Source organism: Crotalus tigris, unplaced genomic scaffold (genome assembly GCF_016545835.1).
Source record: "Crotalus tigris isolate CLP2741 ecotype Arizona unplaced genomic scaffold, ASM1654583v1 scf7180000018484.1034840, whole genome shotgun sequence".
Classification (NCBI taxonomy): domain Eukaryota; kingdom Metazoa; phylum Chordata; class Lepidosauria; order Squamata; family Viperidae; genus Crotalus; species Crotalus tigris.
This window is the reverse complement of record NW_024097032.1, coordinates 990,489-1,018,020: the sequence shown is the minus strand read 5'-3', so window position 1 is coordinate 1,018,020 and position 27,532 is coordinate 990,489. Positions and strand designations below refer to the sequence as shown.

At 39.4% G+C, this 27,532-nt stretch overlaps 1 protein-coding gene across 1 annotated transcript in view; it reads left to right on the top strand.

The window, feature by feature from the left end:
• Positions 1-27,532, top strand: part of HOMER1 (homer scaffold protein 1) — a 76,597-nt gene that overhangs the window by 9,505 nt on the left and 39,560 nt on the right. Inside the window, exons 2-3 of the mRNA XM_039352835.1 lie at positions 17,979-18,135; positions 21,277-21,408. Coding sequence (XP_039208769.1) covers positions 17,979-18,135; positions 21,277-21,408 — 289 coding nt within the window. The remainder of the gene's footprint in view (positions 1-17,978; positions 18,136-21,276; positions 21,409-27,532) is intronic.

Sequence of the window (27,532 nt, the reverse complement as noted above, 5' to 3'; positions counted from 1 at the left end):
CCCCGCGAAGGAAGAGAACCAGAAGGGAAGCTCTTCGGCTCCGCTCAAGTGCATCGGCTGTGGAGGTCGCCACAGAAGAACCGACTGCAAGTTCCGCTCCGCTACCTGCCGGGCATGCGGCAAACAAGGGCACATTGCAGCTGTGTGTCTGAGCCGACGACAGGCACAACCCCAAGAAGAACGCCTGAAAGGTACCAGATTCCCCAGCCAGAATAGGGTAGGTTTTTGCGCTTCGCGAAGAAGCATCTGTAGAACAGGCACACACAAGCCCATGACGAAAAAGCTGTCACTCAACGTGAAGCTCCAAGGGGTTCCATTATCTATGGAACTAGACACAGGGTCTGCCCTGTCCATCATTTCATGGCATACATTTAGGAAGATTTGTTCCAGAAGTGGGTCTAAGGCCAAGTTAAGGCCTTCTGATATTGTATTAACAGATTTTCAGAACTCAAGAGTGTGTGTTAAGGGGGAGGCCACCCTTAACGTGCAATACAAGAGTTTTGAAGAGTCCACTAGCACTTATTAGTAGTAGGGGCTTGTGAACGAACGAGTCTCATAGGACTTCGATTGGGTTGAGCCCTGGGGATGGGGATACACGTCACAGGACTCAACAGCTTACAAAACATGACCTACAGGAAAGTCTGCAAGAATTTGCAGATGTTTTCAGCCCAGCTGGCAACATTTCAAAGGACCACCTGTCGTCCTTAAAGCTAGGACCCCAATGTCACTCCCATAGGATTTAAAGACAAGAAGGGTCTCCCCTTTTGCGTAAAAGTAAGATTGACACTGAATTGACAAACTAATCCAACAGGGAATCTAGAACCTGTTGTTCCAGCCGTGGGAGACCCCCATGTCACGCCTCTAAAGGCAAATGGGGACATTCGCATTTGTGCTGATTACAAATGCACACTCAATAAGGCATTGCAGCAACATGCCTATCCTGTTCCTGTGGTCAGTCACATCCTGGCCTCTCTCAAGGGGGGGCGTGTTTTTGCAAAGCTTGACCTAGATCAAGCATATCAACAGCTGCCTGTTGATGATGATGCTGCCATAGCTCAGACCATTGTGACCCACAGGGGAGCCTTTAAAGTAAAAAGGCTACAGTTTGGAGTAAATGTCGCTCCTGGGATTTTCCAAAGCGTAATGGAAAACACACTACGAGGTATACCAGGGGTCTGCCCTACTTTGACGATGTCTTGATTGCAGGAGACTCCACACACATTCTAGCTGAAAGACTTAGGGCTGTCCTGTTAAGATTCAGGGAATCAGGCCTCAAGCTCAGAAAAGACAAATGCCAGATTGGGGTGCCTTCTACTGAATTTCTGGGATTCAAAATTGATGCTGCTGGGATTCATCATGCTGAATCCAAACTAACTGCTATTTTAGATGCACCCAGGCCAAAGTCTAAGGCCGAACTTCAGGCCTTTCTAGGCCTCCTGAATTTCTACAATTCTTTTTCTTCCACATAAAGCTAGTGTAGCTGAGCCTCCTCACAGGCTACTAGACAAACAAGCTGTGTGGCTGTGGTCACAAGCACATGAGGCTTGCTTTAAAGAAGTCAAGGCCTTGCTCACTTCTAACAGTGTTCTTGCACATTTCAACGAGTCTCTTCCTGTGTGCATCGCTTGTGATGCATACCCCTACGGGGTTGGAGCTGTCCTGAGTCACCTCAGGTCTGATGGAACTCAGGTTCCTATTGCATACTACTCCAGAACACTGTCTTCTGCCGAGCGCAACTACGCTCAGATAGACAGGGAGGCTCTGGCTGTTGTTGCTGGAATTAAAAAATTCCACGATTTTCTATATGGCAGGCCTTTCACGGTCTTCACTGACCATAAGCCTCTGCTGGGACTGTTTACCACACGTAAGCAGACTCCCAACATCATTTCCCCTAGAATGCTTAGGTGGTCTATTTTCTTGTCTGCATATGATTTTTCATTACTCCACAAGCCTGGGAAAGAAATTGGCCATGCTGATGGCCTCAGTAGGTTGCCTCTGCAGTAGTAGAAGCTGACCCCGAGCCAGCTGTGAACATTCTATCAATCCAAGCCTTGCCCGAGCTCCCTCTTAGTGCCAGGGATGTTACCGCTGAAACGGGTACAGATCACACACTTTCACGTGTCCGTCCTGGGTCCTGTCCGGGTGGCCTGAGCACTGCCCTAGTCCTGAGTTTCAGAGTTTCTGGTCCAAAAGAAACGAACTGTCCCTTTCTCAGGGTTGTCTGCTTTGGGGAAACAGAGTTGTCATTCCCACCTCAATGAGGACTAGGGTCTTAGAATCCCTCCACGAGGGTCATCCTGGCATTGTTCGTATGAAGGCTCTTGCACGAAGCCACTTGTGGTGGCCTGGTTTAGATAAAGATATTGAGGCTAAGGTGCACGCATGCCACCTGTGCCAACGATCTCGCCCAGAGATGCCCCAAGCTCCTGTGCATAGATGGGAGGAAACACAGTCCCCATGGTCTAGGGTGCACTTGACTACGCTGGGCCCTTTCAGGGCCAGTTCTTCTTGGTCCTTGTTGACAGCCATTCAAAATGGCTTGAGGTTGTGCCTGTCTCATCCACCACCACTGCAAAGACTATTCAGGTACTGAGGGGGATTTTTGCTGCACACGGGCTGCCAGATGTCATTGTGTCCGACAACGGCCCTCAATTCACCTCCTCCGAATTCCAAGCTTTCTTACAGGCAAACCTGATTCGTCATGCCACGTCTGCGCCTTTTCACCCGTCCACCAACGGTATGGCTGAACGCATGGTGCGCATCGCAAAGGACGCCTTGAAGAGACTCACCTACGGGGACTGGCATCACAGGTTGGCTGACTTTCTCCTTTCTTATCGCACCACACCGTCACTTCTACAGGGAGAAGTCCAGCTGAACTTCGTTGGGGCGCCAACTTATACTAGACTTGACCGGTTGCATCCGGACAGACTGCCTTCATCTACCTCACATCCTAGGGCACCTAGACAACTACTTGTGGGTGCCCCGGTTTGGGCTCGCAATTACGGGCCTGGTCATACATGGGTCCCCGCTTCTGTGTCCAGGATCACAGGTCCTCTCTCCTACGAGGTTGCCCTGGACAACGGTCGTGTCCTGCGTCGGCACATCGACCAACTTCGCTCTAGGCGAGACTTTTCTGCTGAGACTCCTGGGTCTTTTCCAGGGGGGGAGGGGGACCCTTTGGAGCAAAGGGAAGGGCAAGAGCTACTGCCCATCTCCACTGAGGGAGCCACAAACGGCCATCCCAGGGTTCCGCGAGAGCTCCGAACAAGAAGTCCATGAGCTTACCCACACAACAGGCACTCACGCCTACTCCAGCCAGGGAGTCACCCCGGGGGCATACTCACTTTCCACACACGTCACACAGCACTCCAGTCACGGAGGATACCCGGGGGCATCCCAACAAATCATTCCCCGCAAGAGAGCTGGCACACAATCCCCAAGGTTGGCCTGACCTTACCCCAAATCCTACAGGGGGTCAAACATACACAGAGCTAGTCGAGGAACCAAGTCCCGACTACAACAACCCTAGCACAAATCAGGGAACACCTGAGTTTTGGGAAAGTACAGAAACCCACATGAGCCCGAACACAGAATGGGGTTCAGGGAATGGACAGCCTCCTGACAGGTCTTGGACTGACCTAGGAGGTCCTACAGAGACGCCCAGCAGCGGCTATCACTTCAAGGGGCCCGAGGGTCTACAGCTAGGCAGGTCAACCAGGTCACAAAGCAACAGAAGCCCTGGCCTGACGAGCCCGGTGGGCAAGCGAGCAGGCCAGGCATTGGGGCACAGTCCTTGGAAGACACCAGGGCACAATAGAGAGAAAAGGCTCACGCCTCCCTCCAGTCAGGGGACTTATGCCAGTAATCCAGAGCTAAGAAGGTCACAGAGAGCAAAGAAATCTCCCAAGTACCTAGAAGACTACATAACATTGCTGGCAAGGCAAAGGCCAGTAAACAGTGGGAAGCACTGGGGAGCAAAATGTCATATAAAATAAATGTTGTATGTTGGTAGTAGTTTTAGCCCGGGGGAAAGGGGTGTTATGTCCCGAGCCTTGCAAACGGCTCGGGCGTTTGCAGGCAGTCCCGGGCAGGTGCAAAGCTGCCCGGGACCAGACAGGCTGTCGCCAGCGCCGTGCGCATGCGCGGGTGCTGGCGCGGGAAAAGTAACCCATTTACCCGGGAGTTGCCTATATAAGAGGCTGCGAGGCGTTTGGGCGAGGCTGAAGCCATCTTCCTGTAAGCTGAACGCTGAATAAAAGAAACTGAGAACTCCAGCTGCTTCTCGTGTCTGCTTTCCCGCCAAGGACGCAACAATTAGCGAATGCAGTGGGAGGAACCTGAGTCTTTCTTGAAGCTGTAGCGCAGTGGTGGTGAACCTATGACATGTGTGTCAAAGCTGACATGCCACAACATCTTGGATGACATACCAGTGCTTACAGAGGTTGCAGAAGCCGAGTGGGAATGAGGTATGCTCTCATACAACCCTTGGAGTTTGTGAAAATTGTGCAAGGTAAGCACAATTAAGCCTGTTAGTAGCAGGGGCCTATAGACAGAAAAAACACCAACTGAAGGTAAATGGTCCATGGCAGATCCTGAGGATCATTGTGCCCCTGGGACAATTGTGCCATTCCCCAAAGCTTGTGCATCTTGGCAATGAACCAAGATGGCCTTTTTGTGTGGCAATAGTGGCCTTAGGGCTGAAATTAAAGCCCAGACCTCTACTTCAGGCTTGGCCTCACTGCTGCCCCCTAATGCCACAGTTCAGGGTGGCCTAGAAGGAGGAGTTATAGAAATAATAGAGAGCAGAAAGTATAACCCAACTTAAGGTGAAAGATATTTTCTTTTACTACAAAGTTAAAACAATGATTTTAAATCAGATTTCATTTGCTTCATATAGCAAGCATTTTGGTTCAGAAATAATTGATCAACCATAACACTAAAATATAATGGTAATTTAGAGCCTTATGTTATTTCATTGTGCCTTTGAGTCAGGCTTGATTTCTGTTGACAGTCTGGACATGTCCCTATGGTTTTGATTTCAGATTTCAGAAGTGATTTGCCTTTGTCTTTCAACTAAGGCTAATAAAGAATAACTAGCCAAAGTTACACAGCTGCCTTTGTGCCTAAGGCTGCACTAGAACTCACAATCTCCCTGTTTCTAGCCTGATGCCTTAACCACTACACTACACTGGTGCCTAGAGTCCTAGACTATATTTTGAATGTATAGTAAACTGCTTGGATTGATATCAAACTATGATGATGAATTGCTTATTATCCATTGTTGTGTCCAGTTACATTAGAAGAGTATTTCTCAATCTCAGCATGCTGATTTGGGAATTTTGGAAGTTGAAGTACATACATTTTAAAGTTGCCAAGTTTGAAAAATAATGACCTATCTTATGCCTTCCCTTCCTGATATGATTGAATTCATTACTTAATTTAAAAGTCCATATATTTAGCTTTTTCTGAAAGGAAAAGTTCTCCTATACTTTAGTTACTTGGTCATTTTTTTTCCTCACCCATATTTCTTGATAGGCTTTTTTTTATACAAAAAGACCAAAACCTTACACAATCTTATGCATGTGACCTGTAATAAAGATTTATTTATTTGTCCATTTATCTTACCATTCTTAAAGACTGCTAACTTCAATAAGACCTCTGGCAGTTCACAACATTTCTATTGAAATAATAGGCCAGTGCGTAAACCCAAAGTGAATGAAATCCATTAATATAAATCTTGCTCTGTTCTTAATTTAATAACCACTAGCATTTGGCTCTTTTCGTAGTGGCTATACATTGAGTTGGTATTTTCATGGAATTTTTTTTTACCACGGTTCCTTTTTATTTCATTCCTGATTATTCCTCTAAAAATTTGCCCCAGTGTTGGTCGCTTTATATTTACTCTGTTTGAATTGTGACTATTCCCAGTAATTAGAGGTATCATCCATTAATATGACTAGCTTATTGCTGACACCTGGCTGGGTAGTTTATGACAAATGAAATAGGGCCAATTTAATAATTTCTTGCTTCCCTAAACTGGGGATAAATGGTAGTTTATTTCCTTCAGTTGCTGCTTGATTGTTAACTAACGATTGATTGCTAATTTTATGAAGAAACATCTTTTGATCTGTTTTTTCCTGGGCCTTTAAAAATCCTGTGCAGCATGACTGTTAGAAAGTTGCTTTAAAATGGGTGGTTCAGCATCTGGAAGTAGCTTTTGGAATGACTTGATTTATTTACCCTATTAAAGAACTTCAAAAGTTGGTAAGAAGAAATCCTTTTGATAGAAGCTATATACCTAAAAATCACTATCCTTCTACCCTACTGTTATGATATTAAACTGGCAATATATAGACAAGTATGCTATGGCACCGTTTATCTCAGACTCTTCTGTTTGCCATTTACTAACTGCTGCTATGGTATTAAGGAGATGATGAACTGGAAAATATTCTACTTGGCAAGGTGGAATGAAGAGGAAGAAAGGGATTATAACAGGAAATATGGCTTGGTGGGATCAAAGAAATTACTGGAACACTCTCGGAAGAATTATCAGTAATTTTTGATGGAACAAACCAAGGCAGCTAGCATTTGCCATGCAGTTGTCAAGTATCAAAATTAACTCTGTGACACCAAACAAACTGCCATAGTTAAAAGTTATTTCGATGGAAATTAAACTGGAAGAAAGAAGCAAAAATTCCTATTACATTGGTGCCTTGTCTTAATCATATTTTAGAAGAAGTGCAGATTTCACTGTATTTTATTTCCCGTGTTTTCTCATCATGGGTAGAGTTTCTTTCTTACCAAATAAAATCCTAGTTTCCAGTGTCTCCAAATGGTTAGTGTAAGAGCACCTGTTTTGTGTTACTACAGAAACTCACATACTGTAGAGAAGCATTTCTTAGCCTCAGCATATTTAAGATGTGTGGAGTTCAGTTTCCAGAATTCCCCAGAAGTCCACGCATACCGAGATTGCTGCAATTGAGAAATAATGATATAGAGTAAGATTGTCACACTGGTTTAATTCAGGGAGGCAAAGCATGTAATGGTATTACCATTGCTACCATGAAGTAATTTAGTTTGGATGTTTAGTAAATTTGACACTCTTCATTATATACTATTATAAGTGCCACAAAAGGCCATGTGCTGATAAAATATATCAGATAGATGTATCTATGCAGACAGAGAAAACAGGATAGTAAAAGAAAGGCTGTTGAAGAAAGGAGAGCATTTTAATTCAATTGTATCAAGACTTTATGGTACATCTTACCTGAAATAAACATTTGCATGCATCAAGGCCACCAAGTGGAATGGCTTCTCATTTACTCAGTTTTGTTGTGCAACTCAGCCAAGATATCCAGTTGGCAATGGCAATTGCTGGACATTATTACAGTATTAGTTGCCAGGTTCCATGACACTTCACTCCTGATTTAAAATGTATTAGTTCTATTAAGGGCTTCCTTCTGCCCATAATAAATATAGTACAATTATTAAATGCAGCAATGGTGTATTTAAAAGGAGAAAGTTACTGTCAGGCATCCTTAAATATACATCTACACTAATTCTAGCTAATTGTTTATATACGAGGGGATTCTCTTTATACTGTATGCATTCATTTATGTAAGACTCTACCTTGTACTCTCAAATAACAGGTTTTATTTTTTTCTTTATGGAGAGTTCATGAATGTTGAATTCATGGAATTGTGAACAATTAGATAAACGAGTAGGGTATGTGTTACATTTAAATATTTGCAACTTAGAAATAAAATAAGAATATTAGGTCAATATTATGATTGACTGCTTGCACTTGGACTGCTTGAACCTTTATGGTTTAGACAGGTATTTTTCTACCTGTTATTTCCCATTGCTATTTCTAGATTTCTTTTTCTTTCTGGGAAAAATAGATTTAAGAGAGAAGTATATCCCAAATTTTGGGTTCTCTAATCTGTGGAATTAAATCTTAATTTGATCTATTGTATAAGCTTCAAGATTGATCTAATGTATTGTTTATTATATTGTTTTACTACTACTTTATTATTACTAATGCTGCCACTATTGTTTATTAAGATGATTTGTACAGTACTGTATTAACCAAGTATGTTCAGTTTAAAATTCTGTGAGGATCATTATCTATATGAGAGCCTGTTTAGTCTAGTGATTGAAATAACAGACTAAAAACCAGGACACTATGATTTCTAATGGCTAATCACTCTGTCAGCCTAGTGGAGAAGTCAGTGACAAACTTCTGAAAATCTGGCTCAAAAACTGAGGGTCTAGTTAATTCAGGCAGTCACCAGGAAGCAACAGTGACTCAAAGACACAAAAATACAGGTATAATTATCTATACATTAGTTTATAGTTTTTATATATTTTCTTATGTGTTTAACATTTTTCTTTCTTATACCAATTTCATTTATACACTTAAAAAAATAAAAAAAATATTATTTTAAAGAGAATTAAGGAATAGCTGCCATATATCAGTTAGTAGTGCTAAGAGCCATTATCTGTTCATATACTACATTTTTCCTACAATTAAGGTGCATGGCTTATATGTGAATAAAGCAATTCAGTACTCCTACAGAAACTCCCACCGTAGATTTTGGTACTTGGTAAATTAAATGTATTGAAAGATCTTAGTATCTAGTTGCTGGTTTCTTAACAAAAGTGTCAATCTTTGGGTTTTAGACCAAATGAATTAAAAATAGGAAGTAAAATTCTAGGACCTTTATTTTGACATAAAAAGAATGATCCTTAGCTCAATTTTTTTTAGTATCAGGAATTGACAAGAGTCTATGTTTAGTTTCAACTTGCCTGTACTCTGCTGACAGACAGTATTAAGCAATCTTGCCAACATATCTAGAATACTTTGCCTTTGGGCAGACATCAACATAGACAATAATTCTTGATCACAGTAAGGACAAAATAATAAAGTATCATGATGTCACATTAGAAGTGCTGCTCTATTATCCTTGCATCACATAATTGCATGCAACTATGCAAAGGAATGAATTTGCATAATGACATGTTTTGTCACTTGTTTCCTCATCTAACTGCAGATACTTATGTATACTGAGTTAATCTATTTGACTACCTTTGGTCAAGAGCACAGTGGCTGTGGCACTGTTCCTCTATAGTCTGGATCAGGGATCTTCAAACTTGGCCCTTTTATGACTTGTAGACTTCAACTCCCAGAATTCCTCAGCCAGGCACACTGGCTGAGGAATTCTGGGAGTTAAAGTCCATAAGTCATAAAAGAGCCAAGTTTGAAGATCCTTGGTCTGGATAGAGCTCTGCTTTATTAGGAATACAACAGATCTGAGACTTTTATGCAGTTCAAGTATATCATTTACTACTTAGCCAGAGATTTCCTAGGCTTTTATCAAATAATTAATATTAAAGCTGTGCATTTTGCCTTTTGGCTCCAAATTATCCTGTACAATAAATTAAAAGTAGTTCTCAAGGTGGGCGCATATATCCAGATAGGTTCTGAAATTTTCTTGGTTTGTAATCTGTGAATAGGTTAACTTCAGTAATTTATTTAGCAGTCCTAAAGGAGTAGAAGAACAGAGATATATGGTTTTGTTAATAGTAACTATGAAATTCATCAGAGTAAAAGACTAGTGTAAAATTAGTTGAATGAAATTAAATGGCTTTCCCCATGACTTCAATTATAGTAACATCTTTTCTCTAACTTAGAATAAAATATTAGTCCAACAGTGTATCTTGCCCCATGTTTGAATCTGAAAGAAATTCATAATGGTACTAAAGATCTTTTAATTATAGACTAATTCTGAAGACATGGCATACTTGAATTAACTCCCTAGCTCAAAAGTTCACTTAGATTGGTAGGATTATCATCTAGCCAGCAATCACCAAGAAGCTTTTGTGGATGAAATTCCCAATAAAAATCTGGAGGATTTTAGAACTCTGATATGATTAATACTGCTTTTCTGTCTTTCAGTAGGTCGTACTAGCATGTAAATATAAAAACATGATTTTTCCTAATTATAAGACTCTTAGTTTATAATAATAAACTTACAAAATCTTTTCCAAAATTCCACTGATATTCTTTGAAAGTGGAGTGTATTTTTCTTTCTTGGAGAAGAGATTTATAGTAATGCAGATTTAGTTTACCTATTGTAAATTTTAAAATGGACAAACTATTTTTAAGACCACCTAGTGTACATTTACTACAATCATGTTTAATTTTCAGAAAGAATTACAAGTTCATACATCATTTCAATCCATTATTTGGTGAAGAACACCATTAATACAGATACTGCACTAAACTAGTCATTCACAGAAGGGTCCAAAATCATTAATATTCTGAAATTATCTTGCTTCTTTTTAAAATTATTTCTTTTTTAAAAAAATATATTGTATTATTTTTTTTTACAATAACAATATTTAGTACTTCGTGAAGTACTGGGTTCATATATTTAAAACAATCAATGATAATTGTCAAATTTATTTCTAATCTCCTCATGTTTTGAAACAATTATCATTTGAATCTGTCGCAGCATTGTGCATATTTTCTCCTGGAATGTATTTGTTTTGTCTTGAGTCATTGTTTCTGCAGATCTTTGAAGCTCCAAACTTGGGTCTTCAGCAGAAGGTGTTGGGTATGTTTTTCTATCACTTTTAGATAGATATATAATATCCATTTTATCTCTCCCCTCTAAGTAGTTTTTCATCAGTGTCAATCTTTTTAATTAGCTTTATCAAGCCAACCCATCTTAAAATCCAAACAGCAAATCTTACGTAGTTCTTATTTTTATAAAATGGTTTTATAATCCAATATGTTTCCAATTGTCAGGTACCACTGAAAACAATATTTTGTGACAGTTCTTCTTTTCAGGGGTCTTGTAATTATCAACGTCAGGATTCAGTTCAAAGTATTTGATCATCTAAAAGTTTTCCAGTAATTTCTCCTTTAGAAGATTAGCCAAAGGCCAAGATTTTTCTTTCTCTGCAAACAGTTCTTAGGTTTACGAATGCATCTCAGTGTGTTTGTAATCCCAGAAGGTCAGCAGTTTCTAAACATATGTAGTTTCACTCAGTAGTAGATAGCTCAATGCTTTGTTCCCAGCTGTTTTTTGCTATTTCTAGGCATCTTGCCAAATTCTGGGTCAATGTTGTTATAGTTTTCTCTAATCCACCACTAGATATCACTGTTCATTTTTCAACTTTTTAAAACAAAGAGTTATTTTTCATATATATATATATATATATATATATATATATATATATGAAAAATAACTCTTTGTTTTAAAAAGTTGAAAAATGAACAGTATATATATATACTTGACAGATAAAAGATGACCACCAGGAAGTAAAAGCAATCAAGTATTTAATAAATAAATAACCGAGCTTTTGATGGCTGTATCACTGCCATCATCGTCAGGGTGTAAAAGCCAGAGGGTGGGGAAGCTCGCTTATGAGCGCAACCGCGCCCGCATTCGGCTCATAGACCTCGTGATGGGGCCCGGTCAGTTGATCCTTGCATTACTCATGTAAGACGTACTTTCAAATTCTGCGCTCCTACGGTTGATTTCTTCTCTACTATTCACGACTCCTAGGCTGGGGGGGGGAACATCCCATATCGCCTTGCATCAAAGTAACCTTTGTGACGCTAGACCGATCATCTGGTGGGGTCTCGGGCCTGGCCACCTCTTTCCCCCGTGTTCGCCACACTATTCTCCGGGGACACACAGCCATGTCCATGTCTCCACCCACATCCCCCCGCAGCCCCCAACACATCACATATCCGCGTATGGGGTGCGTGATGACTTATTACGGTCCGTATCCGTGTCAGCTCAGCGTCTGAAGAACGTTCAACCCTCCCCCCCTGAGTATATTCTGAGGGAGCCTCAAGTCCGGTGCTCACGCTTGCGCTCTCCTGCATCCATCGTGCTGTCATCCGAGAACGCGTAACCACACCCTCAATGGGGCGGCTGCAATTATTATCTACTCTGGGAGCTCCGATGTTCAAATAAATGCCCAAACTGGTCATAACAAGGGCATCTTCAGGAGCATGAGCGCTAATACAGTTGCAAGGAGAGCAGTCCTGCTTCATATCAAAAGGGGGGCGTGCCATGTACAGTTCCGAGGATTGGACACGATGTTGAAGAGGAGGAATGTCCGGAGTGTCTAGAGTACCTAGGGGTGAGTTACTGTTATCAATGGGTTCTTCATTTTCTAACAGATGCATGTAGAGACTATTACTAGTCGGGGGCACTCTGGATGGTAGGATCTCCCTCATCTCATTATCCATCCCTTCAGATGGACATTCGAGATTATTAACACTGGGGTGCTTCTTCCGTCTAGAGGAAGTACATGCCTCCCATGCCTTCATAACCTGATGTGCTGGACGTAATTCCACGCATCGGTTAATAGACTTGTTGTCTGAGAACCAAGCCTCTTTAAGCAGTCTACCGCTTTTAGAGGCATCACTGGTGACAACCTGCACCCCGTTAAAATCAAATTTATGCCCAAGCTCTACCATATGAGTTAGAATCTGAGAATAATGCTCTCCTCTTTTTATTGCCAGTTTGTGTTCCTGTATTCTTGTCCTCACTCTTTTCGAGGTTTCTCCCACATAATTACTTGGGCAATCCATACAATGAATTCTATAGATCACCCCAGATTTTTCAGTAACAGGGAATGGATCTTTCAACCTCATAATACAGGAACGCAACGTTCGATCTGGTCTATGTGCCACCCTTATTCCATAGGATAACAATAGCCTGGCTATGACTTCAGAAACGTTGCTGACATAGCGGAGGGTGATACACGTCTGTAGAAGCGCCCCCCCAATAGATGGATTATGGGGAGGCCTGGATAGAGCACTATGGCGCCTAATAAATTTAATGGGGTATCCATTACATCTACAGGTGTGAAACAGGTATTTCCTTTCTTTAGCTTTAGCCTTGGCCGTATTGCAGTGTGAGTCAGCTCTTTTAAAAAGGGTTCTAATGTAGCTGACCTTGTGGGCCACCGGGAGGTTGCTGTTAAAATGCAGAATCCTGTCGTTGTGCGTGGGCTTGCAGTAAACCCTAGTAGCAAGGGTCCCATCCAGCTGGCGATGGACCAAAACATCAAGAAACACCAGCCTGCCTTGATGTTCCTCCTCCTCCGTAAACTGCAAGTCCACGCACAACGAATTGAGTATGCCCACAAAGTCAGCCTTCCGACTCTTTTTGATGACAACAAAGGTGTCATCAACGTAGCGGGCCCAGAATTTGGGACAATACTGGGCCATCACTACGTGTTCTATCTGCTGCAATACAGCCTCGGCAATAACGCTGGAGATGGGTGACCCCATGGGAGTACCCTTTATTTGCTCATAGGTGTTGCCCTGAAACATGAAGTAGGTCTTGAGGCAAAGACCCAAAAGGTCCATAAGATTTTCCGGGCGGAGGGAATCCTGGTGTTGTCCTAGACCCTTGTGACTCAAAAGATCTTTAATGGTCACAAGAGCCAGGTCCTGTGGGATAGAGGTGAAGAGGGAGACGACATCAAAAGATACCATCACCTCATCATCCTCTATCCTTAAGGTCCTAATCCTGTCCAGGAACTCCTCTGCCGATCTTACTGCAGTCTGGCTGTCAGCAACCAAGTGGCCGATACGAAGACTCAGCCACTTGGCCAAACCAGACATAGGGGTACCCCTAAATGATACTATAGGGCGGAGGGGAACCCCTTCTTTGTGCACTTTGGGTAGCCCATAGAATCTAGCTACCGCCATATCGCTAGGGCGTATCCTCAAAAGGGTTACATCATCTAATCTTCTACCGCGTTTCAGGCCATTGAGCGTCTTATTAACCCGGTTTTTAAGGGTCACCATGGGGTCCCCACTCACAATCCTGTAGGCCGTAGTATCATCAAGTAACCCCAATGCCTTATTGATGTAATGGGCTCTATCCATGACAACCGTAGCCCTCCCTTTGTCAGCTGGCAATATGAGGGTTGCGTCATCATTCTTGAGTTGGACAAGGGCCTCCAACTCATTCCTTGATAGAGCTTGATGGCGTCGATGATTCATGAGTAATCCCACCACACGGTGTCTAATATCATCTCCAACTTCCTCCATGCCAATGCGGTATAATATTGGTTCCAGCGCCACCATAAAGTCCAAAGCGCGAGCGTCCGTTAAGTTGTGTCCCACGTCCCATTGTAAAAGGGAAAGTTGGGAGTGAGTAAGTGTCTTACTAGAGAGGTTATGCACAAGGTTCTCCGAAGGGACAGTGTTCTTTTGCAATTCCCGTAATCTCTCGATCTTACTCTGAAGTCTATCCGTAGCACGTAATCTTGTGTTGTTAAAAACCAGCCGAATATGGTGATTTAATGCAGCAAAATGTTGGTTTGTGAACTTAGCACGACATAGCTCACAATGGTCCTGAGCACGTCTGATGAAGTTACTGGTACGTCTATGCAAATCTCCAATGAGGGCCCGCATCATGCCATGCTGAAATTGGTGGACGACGCGTCGGCCTTCAAAACAATCAACCATAGGCTTCCTTCTTAATGACCTAGGTGGAAGGTCCTCTCTAATGCAAACATGTAAGAAGGCTATCTTACGGTAATTGTCCGAAATGCAATGAGCGAGTCTCTTCCACCTTCTGGCAGAGAGCAACGCTGCTCTTCCATAAACATTAAGAATTAAACTAAAAACCGAAGAGTGTCGATTCCTGGGTATATACATACTTGACAGATAAAAGACGACCACCAGGAAGTAAAAGCAATCAAGTATTTAATAAATAAATAACCGAGCTTTTGATGGCTGTATCACTGCCATCATCGTCAGGGTGTAAAAGCCAGAGGGTGGGGAAGCTCGCTTATGAGCACAACCGCACCCACATTCGGTTCATAGACATGTGACGTGTTGGGGGCTGCGGGGGGGGGGATGTGGGTGAGGACATGGACATGGCTGTGTGTCCCCGGAGAATAGTGCGGCGAACACGGGGGAAAGAGGTGGCCAGGCCCGAGACCCCACCAGATGATCGGTCTAGCATCACACAGGTTACTTTGATGCAAGGCGATACGGGATGTTCCCCCCCCAACCTAGGAGTGGTGAGTAGTAGAGAAGAAATCAACCGTAGGAGCGCAGAATTTGAAAGTACGTCTTACATGAGTAATGCAAGGATCAACCGACCGGACCCCATCACGAGGTCTATAGCTTGGCAACCTTTTAATATAGTAAAATACTTTAATTAAAGTATTTTAACTTTAAACTCTCCTGGTGAACGCGCTTTATTCATTCCATTTATAATTATGCCCGGGAGTCACATTTTCACCATCATTATTGAATATATATATATTCATCAATGCTTTTTCAGGTATAGAGTTTTAACAATTTTCTTAGCTTTCAAATTTATCCAAACTGTAGTATTTTATATTTTTATTCCCCATAAGGGTTTAATTTGCCACTTCCATCTATAGAAGGATGAGGTAAACCTCTCCCTTCTCACTTTGGGAGGCTTTTTGCTTCTTGAAGAACTTTTCCAGGAAGTCAGATATAAAATAGGAGACAGAAGATCAAATTCCTCATCCAGTTTCAAGCACGCGGTTCACTGTTGTGCTGGTTAGTGCCTTTGCACTTTGGCTGCAAGTAGCTTGGGCTGGTCAACAAAGTGTGACCAGCCTTTCTTCTGTCGGGTTAGAAGGCTTTCCCCGAATTGATGAAATGACCGCTGTTGTTCCAGAATTGGCGGGGCACCTGTTGTGATTCCTCATCAGCCAGTGGACCCGGCAGCTGAGTCTGGGGAATCAGAGGAGGAGGAGAGGCCTGGAGTGACATCAGAGTCAGAGGAAGGATCTGATAAGCTCCAAGACTTATAGTCTGATGAGGAGCTTGGCCCCTCTACTCGCGCTAGGCTGAGACATAGCCGTGCTGGGAGGCTGAGTTGGACAGTGATGATTCACAGCTGAAAGATATCCAGGATGCTCGTAAACGCCGACAAGCAAAGAGAGTCGGACAGAAGAATGCAATAGGGGGCTCCAAAGGCAAAGGGGAAGGTATTAGGAAGCCACACCTTGGCTGCATAATAAAAGGGAAGGTGTGGGAGGTGCTGGTTGCTGAAGACAACCTTTTGTGTTAAGGAATCAAATTTCAATGAATTGTGTTTTGTTTGCCTTTGTCTTTGGACATTTACTCAGGTCTGTAAATAATAAAAGGGGATTGGTTTTTTCCTTGGTTCCAGCCTGCTTGATGGAAGAGAGGTTTCTCCTTGTGAGCTTAACAAAGACTCACGTAGGCTGGGACAGAACAATACCCTTCTTTTCTTCGCCACCTCTCTGGGGTGACTTAGACCCATTTAGGGTCCCCTGGCAGGGTGAAACTAGCCACAGAGTGTGGAGGTCCGCAATCCCACGAGCAAGCGCTATGGCGCAAAACCAGAAGTTTCCTTAAAATTACTTCTTATAGGCTAGAACAGGGGGGTCAAACTGCCGGCCTGCAGGCTGGATGCGTCATGGCAAAACCACACCCACCCCATTGCCGGAAATGGAAAAAAAGTCACGATACGTCACAACATATGTGATATTGCGAGTTTGACACCCCTGAGCTAGAGCATCTGAAAGGCAATAGTTTACCTGTTTTGTTTTAAAATAAGCATCTGTGTTGAGATGCAGATCTACTTTGCATTTTGCTGAACTCCTCGCGATTTCATGGACATGTGTATGCCATAATAAAGAAGTAGCTTGATATTGGGTGTTTTTTTTCAAGATATCTTTTTTTCCATCTAAGTCTACTTACAGAGCTGATATTCTCTCATTGTCCCCATCCAAGGATTATTGGGCCTAATCTATTTCACTTCCAAGGATGGCTATCTGCTATCTGATGAAGCTCTAAGAATGTAGTAACTCCCCAAGCTAATTTAATGGATCTTTGTTGTAATTCATAAATGGTTACCACTTAATAAACCACCAGCTTTGAAATCTCTGTGCACATATGAAAGTGATTAAGTTAGATGAAAGCAAATATGCAGTTGGTCATTAGCTACAAGACTACTTTGTGTTTGGATCAAACTGTGAGTCTTGTAAAAAGATCTCTTTAGCTTTGTAGGGTCTAGCTACTCCTACAGGTTCTCCAGATCCTTAAGCCAATAAGTTCAGAAATAAGGTTGAGAAGGATACCATGAACTAAGGAGAGATATCAATGGACTACTGGCCATCCTATACTCCATGCTGCAGTAGGAGAAGCTGTAGGCCAAGACCTTTTAGTTTTCCTAAACATGTTTGGGATCTGTTTATTTCTTCATTTGTTTTTTCATTTTCTGCTGATGGTATTTCCAGCTTTTATTTCTGAAAAACATATTTTTGATATTTGAAAATGGATTAGTGTGAAAATATTGAAAGGTTCTTTATCAGACATCATTCAGATACTTTTAAAAAATTCCCCAACTCTGTGGGTGACCCCAAAACTTTACAACACAGGGAGCATAGCAAAGGGAATGTGTTCTATTAACAGATCGGGAATTGATATTATTGGATTCTTTTCTCCCACTATCAGCATGATCAGTCCTTGTAAGCATATTTCACCAATAAGATTGATAATGATCAGAAATAGCATAATATTATTTTAATAATAATAAATTAAATAAACTAGAATAAGTCATATAATTAGGTGACCTTTAATTGAAAACGCAATATTGACAGCCCATATTTAAAGAAGCTGACAGATGGAGGAGGATAGAGGAGGAGGTGGTATATCAGTAATGCCTCTATATTTAGATACGTCTCCTTTATTTGACTGTACAGCTGGCCACTCAATTTATTTTAATGGACTTGCAGTTCTCTGAATACTTTTCATGTGCTACACTGAAATCTCAGTCTATACATATAAGACTTAGGAAGGCAAGTTTATTACTGATGCAAAGTGAAGTCATTAGTAGGATCCAATGGATGAAATATTCCAATGACCCGTGTACAATCATACTACGTCCAAACCAGATCCATCACTTTTACTTTCTGCCCTACAGGGAGCAACCCATTTACAGCACCCGAGCTCATGTCTTCCAAATTGATCCAAATACAAAGAAGAACTGGGTTCCCACCAGCAAGCATGCTGTTACTGTGTCCTATTTCTATGACAGCACAAGAAACGTCTATAGGATCATCAGCTTGGATGGCTCAAAGGTAAGCTCCTTGATTGTTCAAGCCAAAATAAACTAGAATTGCATTAACTTTGAAGCATAGATGCCTTCCTTTCAACATACTTCAAGGTATTTCAGTGATATGTGATCCAGAATAATACAATAATTGTTGGAAGTTGGCTTACAAAATCATACTTTATTAAAAATGCTTCTATCTGTGCTGATAAACCATTGACAGATGTTCAAAAAGGCATAGCTTGCTTGTTTTTTGAATTTTTTGAATTCATCATAAAAAGAGAAGAAGCTAAAAACTGCTGTTTGAAATGATAATGTATATCTGTATCCGAGTAGTCATATTTTTGTTGATTTAATTCTTAACATAAAATAATTTATAACAATAGCCAAACAGGAAAGGAACTTGAAATGTGATATTACACCATATGGAAAGAGATATAGTTTGTAGCTCCATTATACAAATGTGTGTAAATGTTTAGTTGTAATTAGAGGTGTGGTCCCTTGCAGGAAAAGAAGACTTTTATTTAAAAAAGGCATTTATGAAAAAAATAACAATTTGCCTGATCATTTGGGATAGCAAGTCAAGTGAATAATGACATTATATTCTACCTATTCATTTCTTCCCCATTCAGTGTTCTTGCATTGTAATCTACATAAATAGGTTGTATGTAGATACATGTACAGCTCTCCAAAATTCATTCTTTTTCACTAGAACAGGAAATGATAAGAACAAATTCCATCTTCCTATCCATTTGAATATTTTAAAATGTTAGCCATGGATATGATGTACAATTATAATTTTAAAATGGAATCTCCTGTTTCAAATATTTTACAATTATACTAATTTAAAATTTAACACAAGACAAGAGTAACACAATACAAAATATTATATCTGTCAATAGCCATAAGGGGCGAATGTAAAGGACCAGTGATTGTTGTTTAACATCCTTATTTAGGTCATTTGCTGTAGTAGAGAATTGGCTTTGGACCTGAGCTTCTTAAAAATGAGGTTGATTTTTTTTTTTACTTGCATAAAAAAATAAGTTGCTGGACTCTCAATATTATGGGAGACCAGTGTTCTTACAGTATACCAGTTCAATTAACAAAATTTTCACTGAAACTTGTTAGTATAGGAAAAGCAGTATTTTAAGGATATTGATACTAATATATAATTTCATTGATGTATATGAAAACTTAAATAATTGGACAAAAATGCAGTGTTTCATACAAAAATTAGTTTATGCAATTATTATAGCACCAACTACTGAATGACAAAATGCAAAAAACAAAAAGTATTCCTTCCTTTCCCCAAAAATGATAGCAGCTCCTCATGTGGACAAAGAAAGCTACTTTCATTGTGAAAAATACCAATACATGTTCATTAAGGTTTCAGGGTGTCAGTGATATTTATCTTACTTGAAAAGCTATTCCTTGAAATAAGCTGCATTTTTGGAGTTAGAATGCACTGAAAATCTCCAGTTCTGCTGAATAGTCATGTTTATGTTTCTGGGATAAGCATGATTCTAATACTATGGAAGGTGACCTTCGGATTAAGAAACTGATCTGCCTATAGGTATCAACTTCCCACAACTCTGATCTAATGGCAGACTCATTTTTGCTTTAAAATTAGCCTTCTTTAATTGCTGCATTTTATTTGCAGTACATTTTGGACCATTAAATATATAAAACCTTCAAATAATTGCAGAAAAGCTCCACAGTTAATGGTTCTGGGTGAAGGGTTTTTAGCCATAAACCTGTTCCCTAAACTGTTGTTAGCCTTGTTAAAGAAAAAATTATAACTTCTCCCCTATGGGACAAAAGCCACATGAAGCTAGAGCCTATAAGATATACAAACAGCTAAAAGGTCTAGACAAATAGTGTGAGAGAATAAGATTGATTTCAGAATCTGATAACATCATTAATAAAGCTGTTTTTACGTCACTATTTGTGGATTTAGATGGAAAAAGCTTAGACCTAAGGTTCAAGAGTTAATCAAAAAAGTCCCCTTAGTGCCATAATTGTACTATGTGTTTCTTTTTGTCCTTGGGCAAAAATATGGTCAGAGTTCTCTTAGCGACTCATTTGGGCTACTACTACTTATCTAAGAAGCTGTAGATGGAACAATGCATTGAATTCAAGCTGGCACAATCGACAAAACAGTTACAGTACCTTGCGAGTTCTGAATTATAAAGTGAGTAAGAATTAGTCAAGCATCTGCACAGTCCATTTTTCACTTACTGTCCTTTTCTATTTAGTAGCTTTTCCCATGGAATTAATCTATTATCATACAGTATCCATTATGTAGCATGAAACAATACGTTGGAAATTCTTTTCAAAGGAGAGGTACAATTCTTCAACTTCAATGCAAACATTATATTTACAGTTTGCAAACATATTTTAGTAAGTTTAGTAAGTTTGTTTTAAATGTTAACATAAAACACTAAATATAGTATACTTTAGAATGATGATAAATACTGGCAGAAAGATGAAACCTCTATTAATATACCTATTTGCTAAGTTGACATTAAATACAGGAATATCCTGAAAAAAAATGAATGAACATAAGAATCAGATTAGACCAAAAGTGCAGTACTCAGTTATGTTTCACACTGTAGTCAATCATACATTTTGAATAAAAAGAACGCTTCTCTGAAGTATTCAGCATTCTTCACGCAGTTATAAACATATGAAGAAAATAATACCTATCTCCTGATTTTTGTTGTCATCCACTCCCCTACTGTTCACATTTTGAAAGTATCTAATAGACAAGTCTGTGATACCAACATTCTTACTATGATCACATAAATTTTGAAATATTTGGTCACTCTGCGGATAATGAAAGGGACAAGATGCAACCCCAGATTCTTTTCATGTAATAACAACATAATGACAATTGAAAAGAGTTTATACAATATAGAATCAATTATCTTTGCTGACTGCAGTTGATCACAAGTTTCCCACCATCCATTGGCAGATTCTATTTCAACTTGCTAATGGAGCAGAGCATATCTGTGAATATGTCAGTTTTGAATATGTGCTTAAGTTTTTAGAAGGTGATTCTTTGGATGGCAAAATAGTCTGAAACTTAGTCTGTGCTGCAGCAGCCAATTAACACTCCCCAAATGGCTTTATGATTATGTTTTATTTATAATATTTTTTCTGTGTACAGGCAATAATAAATAGTACCATCACTCCCAACATGACATTCACAAAAACATCACAAAAGTTTGGTCAATGGGCAGATAGCAGAGCAAATACTGTTTATGGCTTGGGATTTTCCTCTGAGCATCATCTCTCAAAGGTAGGTATTTCCACCAGGTATGTGATTGCTTGGAGCTAGGAAGCAACAGGTCAGAGCTATGCAAAAAGAAAGATAAATTTTTATAACACTCTTAAAAAGTTAATGCAGTTTACTTTTGAAAATATATTATCTGCTAAGCAAAGACCTCTTAAGTAAACATTGAAGTTGCATGTCTTCCTCCAATTCATATAAACAAAATTTAATTATGGTTTGGGAATAATAATTCCAAACATTTCTCTGATATATACTTCTCAAATTTAAAAAAAATATTCCTTCTTGACTGTGTTCCAAAACTGAACTTGATTGCTAAAACAAACAACCATATATAAAACGATCATTGGCTATTAATATCCCAGATTAAATTTAGAATTTTTAAAGGCTTCTGAGCTTTGTGTTTGGATCTAGGCTGTTTTCCTCCATGTGGATGTTTTTATGCTTGACATTTCAGATTTTTGGATAGCCATTTGGGATGTTTGTGTAGATGAAAGCACCATCACATCTTATTAGCATGATGATAATAATTTGGAAAAAATTGCCCTTGTGTGTGTGGAATGGATGTTCTTACAAATTTTTGTAAACCAGTGCCTTGTTTGTTTGTATCACTGCATTCATGGGGTCTGAAACTAATTGTTTTAGTTATGTATACCTGTTTTAATCACTTGCTATATTGAGTTTTCTGCCATGGCTGAACAGAACGCAACACTCAAAACTCAATGAAAAGTTCAGATTGGCTTGGGAGTTGGGACTAATGTTATCCTTTAATTTTCCATGTAATCTTGTTCAGAAAATTTGTAGGCACTTATAATGTATCAGATATGGACAGGTATAAGTTTATTCCCTGCGAAAGAATACTTAAATGTCCAGATGAATATTTGCTTATTTTCATTTCAGAAACTCCCATATATAGACCAAAGTAATAGTAAAGAGAAGATTTTAGCTGTATTTGCAAGAGAGCTTTTACAGGAAGCACTTACTAAGTTAGAATTCAAACTCATAGCTTACTCTGCAATTATAGTATGTTATACAATTGTAATCCAAGATCTAGAAATATAGGGGAGGGAAATTATAGTAGATCAAACCGCTTGTACATTATAAAAGTATTATTAGACTGGCATTTTATTTTTCCTAACAGGTTTGTTTTGTTTCAACTGTTTTTCAGTTAGCTTTTCTATACATTCGCTGCTGTTTCAGATCCTAACAGCATTTACAGCACGGTACTACCGTATATATGAATTTGGGGGAGGCAGTTGCCTTGTTTTTCATTTTATGCTTGTTTATATTTAACTCCTCTTTATTATATTTAACTGCCTCTTTATTAGATGTCCTTACAGCTTCGAGAGACCCTTTCAAAATGCTTTGCTGTTTCACATCCTAATTATTTATGAACAACTTAAAAAGCATTAGTCCCAATACTGATTCTAAATAGATCCAATTATTTCCACACTTCCATTGTGAAAACTAATTACTTTTACTGATTATTTTAAAATCTTTAATCAGATAATGTTGTTGATCCATAGAATCTATAGCCATTTAATGATCCACACTGATCTCTTTATCCCCTAAATTGGCTCAGGATCATTTGATGAGAAACTTGGTTGAAAGCTTTTTATAAAGCTGATCATACAGTGTCCTTGTTCGCGTTATCAAAGAACTCTAAAAGATTAGTGATACAGAATTTAAATTTGAACAAGCTAGGTTGATTCTTCTTCAGTTTTGTTTTGTTTTTAATAATATTATTCAACAAATTATCAAGAGCTGATGTTGAACAAATTGGTCTATATAATTTAAGCAAGATGGACAAAATGTATTGATTTTCTTGTAATAATCTAAATAAAATTTTAGTATTCCCTATTTTACTATGTTATTCAGTGGCCTGGCTGAATCTCTTTATTGTTTCCCTCTTTTAAGCAATTTAAAGAGTTTTGATTGTTGCTCCATTCTTTTGGCATTCCTTTGTTCTCTTTGAAGTTTTCAGTTCTTTGAAATGAGTGTAATAATAATAATAATAATAATAATAATAATAATAATAATAATAGTAATAATAATAATAATGTTGGAAGGGACCTTGGAGGTCATCTAGTCCAACCCCCTGCTCAGACAGGAAACCCTATACCATTTCAGACAAATGGCTGTCCAGTCTCTTCTTAAAAACTTCCAGTGTTGGAGCATTCACCGCTTCTGGAGGCAGCTTGTTCCACTGGTTAATTGTTCTAACCGTCAGGAAGTTTCTCCTTTGTTCTAGGTTGCTTCTCTCCTTAATTAGTTTTCATCCGTTGCTTCTTGTCATGCCTTTAGGAGCTTTGAAGAATAGCTTGACTCCTTCTTCTTTGTGGCAGAGATATTGGAATACTGCTATCATATCCCCTCTAGTCCTTCTCTTCATTAAACTAGACATACCCAATTCCAACAACCGTTCCTTATATGTTTTAGCCTCCAGTCCAGTAAACAGTTTCCTTAATAGTAGTTGTTATAATGTCTTTGACTAAAATTTATCTTTCTTGACTTAATATATAACTTCACTGAATGACTCTCAAAAATGTTCAGAAGATTTCTAATGATATGCTGCAAGTCATCCTCTTGTCTTCCAAGGTCATTACAAGAATTGATCCTTCTTATATTTTCTTTCAATAATAATTTTTGAAAAAGAGTTGAAATTGAATATGCTAATTTGGAATCCTTTTCTTTTAATTAGTATAAACAATATTTTTATTATAATGGTATTCTAAATCTCACTGTATTCAATAAGATTCCATTTTGTATTAGCTCCTAAGAGTATCTATTTAAAAAATGCACTCATCTGTGGCTCCCTGATTTTATTTTCCATCTCAAAATATATTGAGAAGTTTACTATTAGCATTAGAATTACTAATGGGATCCATTATTATTTATTCACACCAATTATGTAGAGGAGTTTGTCTTTTTGAAATTTCTAATTAGTTTGATCTTTATGTCCTCTTTAATTATCCTGCATTTATGATTTTTTACTATTATTCTACAGCTTGCATTCAGGTCATCATGTTTCCATTGTATCTATTGGAGTATTCGGGATCTTCAGTTTTGGCTTGTTAGTTACTAATATTAGCAGAGAAACCATATGCAATGTTCTTTCCTATTTATTATTTCTTTTTTTTACATGTATATTTTCCCTTGGACCTCATTTATAAGTTATCACATCTTGCTGTATTCTTGTGACTTAATTCCATCATGCTTCTTGTTAGGACTATCACTAACATTTTCACTCTCCTAGGCATAATTTTTTTCTGAACCAAATATTCCATAGTTCTCTGCTTTCTCCTAGGTATCTGTCTAAAACCGTTGTTAGGATCTTGGAGAAGCAGCAGGACAAATCTTAGTTGTAAATTGTTTAGAATTCAATAGAAGAGAATATATCAAAGCCAACCTGAAAATGCTAGGAGTTCTTAGCCTTGATAAGAATTCTAGGAGGGATTCAGATTAGACAGACATGTCAAACACAAGGCCCGGGGGCCGGATGCGGCCCGCGAAGTGGTTTCATGTGGCCCGCAAAGCCATCCTGGAAACAGTGAGGGAACAGCCTCCGCTGCCTTGGCCCTGGCCCAGGCCAGCTGGGAGCCAATGTACAATTTTGTGGTGGCCATCTATGCTGAAACGCATTCAGTCTTAGCTCCACAAGGCCGCCTAGAAATAGCAAGGAACCAGCCCCTGCTGTGTCGGCCCTGCCCCCTGGGTGCATGCTGGGGAGGTGTCACCTTTTGTGAGGAATGAAAGAATGGACCACGCCTTGGCGCTTGCCCCAGTCCCACCCCCTTCTGTCAGAGACCCTCAGATCTGTCCCACTCCTGCCCAGGCCCCCACAGGCACCCTTGACGCAAACGATATAGAGGTGGCCATGTCCATCCAGTAGGCCACACCCACTCCATCCACGCCCACCCAGTAGGCCGCAGCCACCCGGCCCCCCAAGGGCAACCGCAATGCTGATGCGGCCCTCAGTGAAATTGAGTTTGACACCCCTGAGATTAGAGAACCCTGAATTACCTTGACTAACAATGTATAATTTTTATTTGGAGGAAAATTAAATATTTTTGCATACTTTAAAATATGATTAGAAGTAAATTTGGGAACAAGTTAATTTTTAAAAAGTATATTGAATACAAATGCAGGTAGTCCAAGCTTAGCCACCATTCAAACTTATGATGGATCTTCCCAGAGCTATAGCCAGTTTTCAAAGTTCCAACTGTCATCATGTGATTGTATTTTGGGCACGTGACAACCATCAGTTCACAACTATGGCTGTTTTCAGCATAGTCATGTGACCACAATTTTTGGTGGGTTTTTTGCTGGTTTTGGATTTTTACTTTGCTTGGGGAAAACGGGTTTGCTTAGGGATCACAGTGGTCACTTAATAATTGTGTCATATGTTTAACAACCACTACAAAAAAGATCCTAAAACCAGACCTTCTTGACAACCACTATGAATTATGACTGTAATTCTGGGTTCAATTACAATCGTAAGTCAAGGATTACCTGTAAGAATTTTGTGGCACCTTAAATATTAATTAATTGATACTGTAGGTTAATTGTTATGCTTGTTATACATGTATTTTTAAGGTATCACAAAATGTTACAAACTATTTATATACCTTGTATTTACTGATTAGGTATTTCCTTCACTACCTAAAATATGTTTGTAATATAATGCACAAATCAGATTGCACTAACCACAAATTACTTATGGATGCATTTCTGAATGTTGGAAGAGTAGCTGCCATACTCTCTGAACATATCTTGAAATGGTTAAGACATGTAGCCTTTCCAGAGAGAGGTATGAATTTTAGAGGTGTGACTAGATGTTAAGCTTTCAGTTCCAAATAAAGTATTATACCTGGGGTTTATTTATATATTTATCTGAGTTGCCATGATAAATAGCTCCATGGGTTCATGCAGTTCCAAATAATTTTATAACGTCATAAAGGCAGTCTTTGATTAACGACTACTTGTTCAGCAACCATTCAGAGTTAGCAGTGGTTCTGCACAAGGAGATTGAAAACTGATCCTAGTAGTTGCAGTGTTTATCACATATCCCAGACATGTGATTGTGATTGGGCACATGGCAACTGGCTCGCAATTACAACAGTCACAGAATACCGCGATCACATCGTTGCCATTTGTAACCTTCACTACAGACCTCTGCAAGCAAAGGCAAAGGGAAGACATTACAATGGTGATCATATGACCCTGGGATTTGCTTAACAAAGGCAAATGGAACTGCTGCAACTGCCATCATAAGTTGATGGGGTCATGCAATATGTTGTGTAACTGCATTGCTTAGCAACGGAGTTGTTGGTCCCAATTACAGCCTTTAAGTAAGAACTGCCTATAATTCCAAAAAATTCCACACAGGCCACTGTAAAGAGTATTTCATAAAAGTGTAAGGTTGATAACAACTATGTATTCTTTGTTGTCCTGTGCTCTCCTTCTCTGGTCCCCCATCTCCAAGTGTAAATAATATATAAGAATTATTAACAGCCAGAGATACATAATTAGGAGTACTGACAGGCATATATGTTAGAACATGAATTCCGAAAAAATATCTCCCCACCATCCATAATGATTAGAATCAAAGATTCTGTTTCTCCTAAGGAGCCTTTCTTCAAATAAGAAAGAGAAGCTTTGGATTCAACACAAAGGATTGTGATTTATATCCTCTGAGTCAAAATGATTTTAAACATACTGTGTAGAGGAATGTCAATAACATTCAAAATGCTGTGCTCAAAATAAATGATTAGAAAGCTGAAGTTTGAAAATGAATGGTTAACATTGTAAAGATGAAGAAATATCTTGAACATTCAGCAAAGTACAAGAAAGTGTTCTTATTAATTTCTGGGTCCTGCAGAAATTGCTGAATTAAGACCAACTTAGCCAGTGTAAGATATGTGGAAAGAGGTTCAATATACCAGTAACTGAACCAAATAGGTAATTTTTGGCAACAAAGCATATTCCAAAATAAATACAGATGGTTGTCAACTTACAGCCATTTATTTATGATCGTTTGACATTACAACAACACTGAAAGTTTTCACACTTAACGACTGTTGCAACATCCCAGTGGTTACATGATCAAAATTTGGCAACTGGCATGTATTTA